The sequence below is a fragment of the Protopterus annectens genome, chromosome 9.part0 (genome assembly GCF_019279795.1).
Source record: "Protopterus annectens isolate FY-2018-M chromosome 9.part0, PAN1.0, whole genome shotgun sequence".
In the NCBI taxonomy this organism is placed as follows: domain Eukaryota; kingdom Metazoa; phylum Chordata; order Ceratodontiformes; family Protopteridae; genus Protopterus; species Protopterus annectens.
This window is the reverse complement of record NC_056743.1, coordinates 802,744,190-802,752,259: the sequence shown is the minus strand read 5'-3', so window position 1 is coordinate 802,752,259 and position 8,070 is coordinate 802,744,190. Positions and strand designations below refer to the sequence as shown.

At 38.7% G+C, this 8,070-nt stretch overlaps 1 protein-coding gene across 1 annotated transcript in view; it reads right to left on the bottom strand.

Annotated features, from left to right (window-relative positions):
• Positions 1-2,109: 2,109 nt before the first annotated feature.
• The window catches only part of LOC122810912 (chymotrypsin-like elastase family member 1), a 30,719-nt gene continuing 24,758 nt past the window's right edge, over positions 2,110-8,070 (bottom strand). Inside the window, exons 6-8 of the mRNA XM_044082454.1 lie at positions 7,265-7,410; positions 4,461-4,610; positions 2,110-2,259 (exon numbers count right to left, since the gene is read on the bottom strand). Coding sequence (XP_043938389.1) covers positions 2,242-2,259; positions 4,461-4,610; positions 7,265-7,410 — 314 coding nt within the window. The 3' untranslated portion in view covers positions 2,110-2,241. The remainder of the gene's footprint in view (positions 2,260-4,460; positions 4,611-7,264; positions 7,411-8,070) is intronic.

The window sequence follows — 8,070 nt, the reverse complement described above, 5'->3', positions numbered from 1 at the left end:
AGCCAAAGAAAGACAGTGGAACATTTTGGTGTTAGCAAGACCACAGTTATCAACATCCAAAAATGTAAACATGAGTACTTGGAGAGATATGGTGGGAAAGCAGGAAACAGGAATTTGGGGTGGCAGATTTCCAAGCACAAGTGGTTGGCTCGAGAAATTGAAACTGCGACACGATCTTCCAGAAAGTCTTGAGTGGTGAATCCAATGAAGTTCCAGTAGAAGTTGTAGAAGAGTTCATCAAAAAGTTCCCAGACTTCACCAGAGGCTTCAAAGATGATGATATATTTAATGCTGACGAGTGCAAAGAGTTTCAAGGCGATGCCTGACAGGAGCCTCATCATGAAGGGTGAGAAATGTAACAGCGGAAAACTTTACAAAGAACTTTTCACAGTTCTGCTTTGCACTAGCTCAGCTGGAGAGAAACTAAAGCCCTTGGTGATTTGTAAACCAGCAAAGCCACGAGCATTCAAGAGCCTGAAGCCTGAAGACCTCCCTGTCACTTGGAGATCAAACAAATGCACATGGAAAACTGGTGCCCTATTTGAGAGTGGGTAAGGGGTATTGACCAAGAAATGAAGAAGAAGAAATGGTCTATTCTACTGACAGTAGACAACTGTTCTGGCCACCCGCAAGTGAATCATCTCAAAAATGTGACACTGAAAATTCTGCCTCCAAACACGACTTCAAAAATCCAACCTCTTGACCAAGGCATCATCAAAACATTTAAAATGCACTACCGAGTCTAGCTCTTACAGTGGGTCATTACTAAAACACAAACCTATGATCCACCTGTGGAAGCAACTTCATCTGCTGCATCAGTTAAGACTCCGGATGCTGTCCCCTGGATCAGTTCTGCTTGGAATAAAATTCAGCCAGAAATTATACAGAAGTGTTTCAAGAAAGTTGAATTTGTCAGAACCCAAGAGCATGATGTTTTGGCCCCATCAGACAGTCCATCTACCATGCCAGAATGTGGAGTAGATTTTGACATCAATTTCCCCCTTCACCTGTGGGTCATTATTATATCCTGCTTTTCTTTCTATCTCTTAGTTGGTGTATAGATTTGGCAATGATGGACTATAGGAACTTACTGCAGAAGGCAAGGCATTGTGAACACTGTACTAATGTTGCCCCTCTGGCATATTAACACTCGGATATACACATGTCCTGTAATGTAAGTGCCCCATCAGGATACCTGCAGGGTGCATGTTGATAGCATGCAGTACATCAATACTGGGATGTACACATGTACTTCCATATGAGTGACTAACCTAAGAAGCATGTAGGATGCATGTCTGCAGTATTCCCTACACTTGCTGGCTCTCTTGACTCCACCAGATGGTGAACCAGGCATACACCACTCCTCCCAGGCAGGACTGAAAGCCACTGACCACTCAGTCTTAGGTCCATGGTTGGCCTTCCAGGACTTTGGATGGCTCATTAATCAAGCCTAGGCCACTGGTGGCAAAGGTCAGTGTCCTACACCTGTACCAGTGGGCTGGCTGGTTTGTTTAAAAATTTTCCGATTAATTAATAATTCCAGTCTATGAAATCTAGAATCCCAGTTAGAGGTGAAACACACCATGTGTGCCCATACTTGAGTCACAGCTTTTGAGGGCTGATGATCATGACTTCCACCTGTACAGGACCACCTTCTGGTAAAAGAGAAAACTGGGAGTCAAGCAGATGATCCTGTTTTATAGTTATTTACCCCACAGTCTGTTGGGCATTAGATATGTGACTGAAAACTGAGCTTGCTACAACCCCATGGGTTGGTACAAGAAGATAGTCTCAGATGAAATGTTCTCTCTAGTATTACTCTTGTCTTCTAATGGGAACAAGATGGGGATACATACCATGGGGCTAGCAAAGAATACCAGCTAAGGGCTTTTGCTAGCAAAGTTAAAGGCACAAAAGAAAACTAAACTGAATAATGGTGTTATACAGATTGTTTTGTTCTGTGAATTAAATTGTTTCTTGGAAATTTCTCAAAACACATATATTTCAAACATGAAAATAGAGATTTTAAAGGTGACTGAAAACCCTTCATCTTTTGTAATGTACAAGAGAAAAGGTATGGAAACTATCCAGACAAAATGACAACACATATTTTAAAGCATATCTTTATTTGCTGTTGTTGTTTCCTTCAGCATAATTAACACCATGTTGTAGTACTCATTAAAAAAACAAATCAGTCATTTCAGATGAGCACAGCTTTCAGTCATTTTGCAAAGTCACACCTCAGTTATTGGCAATGATCTAAAAGGAAGAAAAAATGAATCATATTAATCTCAGTTAACAAATGGGTGGCAAAGTACAAATCTTTAAACTAAATACTTGCAGTGATGACTATCATTGTGACAGATAAAGCATAAATCAAAAGGAACACTAAAAACTTTATTATTTGTAAATCAAAACAAGCATTTTATAAATGCTTACTGTTTTAAAAAGTTGCTTGTTGAGGTGCTTTATTTGGGTCTATATCAGTTAGTCAAATGCCTCTTCAGTGAATACCCATTCGTCAAACACCTATTTATTGAAGATGCTCTTCTGCGAACAGCAGATTTTAACTAGGGTAAACAAGTGGTTGTCCAACCAAGTGACCACAAAAAAAAAAAAAAAACATAAAATTTAAAACCTGCCAAGGAGGGGGGCTGTGCCCCGCACCCACCAAACTAAATATACCAACTCCAAGATCGCACTATAGTGAGGAAAAGGGCAAATTCCAGATGGTGGCAAACTGCTAGTTTGCCTTAGTGAAAATCTGCCATTCGCTGAAGAGCGGCTTCAATACATAGGTGTTCGATGAATGGGTATTCACTGAATAGCCATTTGATGAACTGATATAGACCCTTTTTTCATTCACAATTAGTCTAAACGTCATTGTATGGATACACTTAAACTGATCAACACAGCATGCTGCTACATGTTTACTCAAAACTGAGGAACACTGACACATCTCCTGCCAATGTTAGGGGAAAACAGAACCCATTTATTACAGGTGGTCTACCCCCATCTGCTTCAATGTGGGGATAAATACTTCCACATCCCCAAAAGTTAATAACACCACCAAAGTTGCACAGTTACAGCTCAGCACAATGTCCCATCTGCATAACACAGAAGAGGTGCGCATCTAAGTGATTGACATTGCCCTTGTCATACCATGGTTTGCCCTAGCTTCATGAATGGACAGATATTCCTTATTACGCTTGTGCTTATTAACTTCTGTTCATTTGATACTTAGTCATGGTACAGTACAAACTGCTGACAGAAAGGCACTGAGCATTGCTAATGCCCACTACTGAACAAAAACTAACTCTTCTGACAGTCAGCCTGCTCCCCCATCAATTGACATTTCCTGTACTCTGCTGGAAACCTAGAACCAGCACTTGCCCTTAATCTAAGCTTACATGTGGATACTTTTAAAAAAGGTACATTATAAGAGAAACTATTTAAGATGTAGCAATTCATAGATGCATACATTGGAGTAACGGTGTCTAACTGATCCAGGAGATGTACTGTACAATTTAAGAGTTGCAATCAATCATCTCAGTAAAGAAACATGCACAACCTATTTTAATCAAAAAAAGAAAGATAAATAGAATCATTTTACTAAACACTGGACTGGCAACAAAAACTAGTGGTGTATATTAGTATAGTTTAAAAAAAGAGTATTTCCATTTTAAGAATATTTATAGAATATATATTTTTATAAATACAAATCCATTATTATCAAATATCAAAATATATAAAGATCAAAAGTCCCCTTTTATATAATGGCTAGTAAATTCCATTTGCAATTATTTGGTAAACTTAGTCTTTACCCATCAACTCTTACAAAGGCCTTATGAACAGCCATCACCCTCAGCAGTATTTACTAGGCAAGTAGGGAATGAAAGCAGATTGCCAGACCTTTCTTCCGTGACACACATATAGCACAAACACACATAACTACAAACAATTTAGAGTCAGCTATCTACCTATTAAGTGTCTTTAGGATATACAAGGAAAAGAGAGAACCATGTAGGCTCTGCACAGAAGGCATTCCAAGTTTGAACCAAACTATGGAATCTCTTACTGTGAGGTCACAGTGCTACTCATTGTGCCCCTCCCCAAATTTATTACAAAGCTACTCACTGTGCCACTGTGCCTCCTCCCAAACTTAGTACAAAGCTACTCACTCTGCTACTGTGCCCCCCTCCCAAACTTAGTACAAAACTACTCACTCTGCTACTGTGCCCCCCTCCCAAACATAGTACAAAGCTACTCACTCTGCTACTGTGCCCCCCTCCCAAACTTAGTACAAAGCTACTCACTCTGCTACTGTGCCCCCCTCCCAAACGTAGCAAAACCTATTGCTTCAAAAATCTATGCAGGGAAGTGATCAGTGAAACAAAGTGATACACAATCAGAACACATGATAATCATTATAATAGCAATAACTCATAAAATGCTCTTACATTATTAATCCAGCTGATGTAGGCAGATACTCTGGTGAACACTGTTGGCTTCATGTAAGTGTTGCAGCCACTGGCAGACACAAAGCTGGTCACACCATGGACATAGTACCTGCCGTTAACATAGCAGTTCAGAGGGCCACCAGAGTCTCCCTGCAGAAACAAAATGGTGAACTCAGTAGTAATACATTTCTAGCTTAGCAACAACACAAAATATGGAAGAGAAAATATACTTCATGCAGATCCTTAATAATTTATACTAGAGAAAAGCAAGCCTTAGCTTGCTGATGTGACTGTAGCTATAATGCAATATACAGCATAAAAATATATCTTAGATTTATAATAACACTGTAGTTCTGTAGCAAACATCATGATGTGCTTTTGTTTTTATTTAATGCTTGTATCAGGAGTCGGTTTTAAACACTGATACTATTCACTTAAAACATTTTTCTGAAAATACATATACAGTTTCTGAATCATCATAACCCTGTTACAGTAATGGCTGACATTATTTTTTGACTGAAATCCCTCATGGTTTTCTCTTAAAAGCACATATCTTGGGAGGGTCTATCAAAACTGAAGTGAAATGAAGTAAATTTGAGAGTTAGAGTAGATGACTTCCAACTTTTCTATCAGTTGAGTGGTACAGAGCTTTTACCTTAAAAGAAACCCTATTGTGAGAGTTTGAGAAGCAAGAAATCCGGCGGAAGGTATAGGAAATGAGTTGCTAGTAAGAGCAGGGGTGTGGGAATTCTGCCAAAAGCTCTGAGATAAACAGTAAGTGACAAAGTAGATCACTAAGTGTGTTTATTACTTGCAGTTATCAGTTCTGAAATTAGGTACAAAAGTTAGTCATAAATTCTATACCATGGCCATGTCAGCATTTGAATTACTACACAGTACTAATTCTTGGAACAAAGTAATTGTGTGTATTTTTTAACAGCACCAGATACAATTAACATCTTCCAGTGACAGAAAATGGAATACTGCACTTCAGTGCTTCCTCATGAGAAAAACAAACTGTAAACACTTTCCTTAACTGAAATTTGAAGTAGGAAGTAACAGAACATTGGTCTTGTTAGTTCAGAACAGATAAACTGCAGTGATGTGTATGCTGGGAACAGAATGAGGAACTCACATTAGGTAGGGTCTTCTTTGTCTAACAGTGTGTGCTCCTTGGTATATAACTTGTATTTGTTATATACTGCATAGTACATGCACTCACCAGAAACCTGTGACTTCCTTATTTGGTATTTTAAATATCTGAAGAGAAAAACTGACCATACCTCTAGAGCAAGAAATCTGGACAAGTCATAATTAATGGGGGAACAAAGGTCCCAAAAATAGGGACAATTTTTAAACATTGTTCTTACAAACTTAGAAAGCTAACAGAATAACAGGTTTAGCATTAGCACAAAGTTTCTGAAGGGGATGAAGTCTGAAACTCAAATTCTGTCATTATTTCTTACTTCAGTCTTTATTGATTTGTCACTGATTTGCCAGAAAACCACAACTTTATGGAAACGGGCTGAAAATATGAAGCAAAAATCTGAACATTCTGTGAAAATCTGTACTGAGAGCTATGATACTAACTCAAGCAAAATATTCTAAAAATGGTAAAAATGGTTTCATTTGCATTTGTAGTTAGGGTATAGATAATTAAGACGAGATAAAGAACAGCCAAATGCTTCTATAAAAATGTTACCTTCCATTGCCGGCTGTATAATTTTAATATTATTTTTGCTCTCTGAATTTCTGTTAAATATGGCTCGTACTTGATTTTGCTTCATATTTTTCCCTGTCCCTCTTAATTTTTTTTTAACTGTGCCTGAATTTGGGCCTTTGACAAGCCATTATTTTTGTCAAAGACCCAAAAGCAGCACAGTGTGGAAATTCTCTCTGGGAGGTATGCTAAGACAAAGTCAAACTGGCATGAAAAGAATTCAAATGTAGCAAATATACCTCTCAACTATCGAGATTTTCTCAGAATGTCCAGATTTTTGCCTCATAAAATTTGTTGTTTTCTTGCTTGTTGTCTTTCGACTTTTACTGGTTAGGGGTCGCCACAGCAGAACTCCGGTCCGCTAATGATTGGCAGTAGATTTTTACGTGCCGAGTTGCCAGCCCCTGACGCACAACCTTCAATGAAGGTACGCCCATTCACGCATGTCTCCACACAGAAGACGCTCTAGCTGAGAATCGAACAGGACAACATCTTACTGTGAGGCGACAACGCTACCGCAGCACCACCACCACTGTATTGAGAATTTAAGTCAATAAATTATAACAGACATTTAAGTTTCAGACTTCATATCCTTCAGAAAATGCATGCTAACACAAATCTTGTTATTCTAACAACTTTTTTTATGTTTATAAGAGCAATATTTAATATCTGTACCTATTTTGGACCCCTCCCTATTATTTTAGGCTTCGTCCAGATTTCTTGCACTGAAAGGTTGAAATGTATGTTTGAGAGATGTGATATGAGTTAATACACTCAATTAAACAGAATACAGATGAATGTGTACATCCTGCCTTGTGTTCATATCTTGAGGACAAGATGGCAGCAGAAGTATTTCCAGGCTTATTTTTCAAGTCCATGTGCTGCCATCTTTCACTTAGATTTTGATAGGAACAACCTTGTGAAATCTGTTTTTGACCCAGTACATATACATACACATACACACACACACACACACACACACACACACACACACACACACACACACACACACACACACACACACACACACTGCACCATGCAGTTTGATTATTCTCACACTGCTATTATTATAATAAGTAATTACCTGACAGCCGGCCTGTGCACCATTCCCACCAGCACACACCATGGTTGACTTCACAGTGCTACCCCACCAAGAGCTGCTGGAACAGGTGACATGGTCCACAACAGGGAGAGGAGCTTGTTGAAGGGTGGCAGAAACCTGCCCACCAGCTGAAAACACAAGTACACCTTTGTTAAAAAAACATATCTGCATTGATTCCTTTCTAATCAGACCTAGACCTTGTTTCATGAGAAATGTTAGAGGCTTCAAAATGCTCCAGATTTCATGTGATGCAGTTAGTACAAAGCAAAAGTTTTTCACTGTAAATGAACTATCACTTATTTTCCTACTCATCACTTGGTATATTTGTTAGTTTTACAACTGGCCAGAGAGGCGTTTATATGTTGCATGCATTTCTTTTCAGAGAAAACAGATCACACACACATATAATAAAAACAAAGATATGGGCATCTGTGAGGAGTCTATATCACTTCCACGAAAACACAATTACATGAACAACCTATCCATCAACCTCAATACAGAGAACAGTCCTTTCATCAAACCTACATATCAGCAAAATTTTTCCCCGGGCAAAGAGTTATCTGTCCAACATTTCAACCAATACACACACTATAGTATATCGACCCACCAAACCAGGGGTATGCCCCCCACACACTCCCTACTTAAATATACCAACTCCGAGATTGCATTACAGTGAAGAAAAGGGCAATTTCCTGATGTTGGTCAGCTAACTCTTTGTCCTGGAAAAATGTTCGCTGATGTGAGCTTTTGATAAACAGCTGTTCACTGTATAGAGGTCAATGAATAGG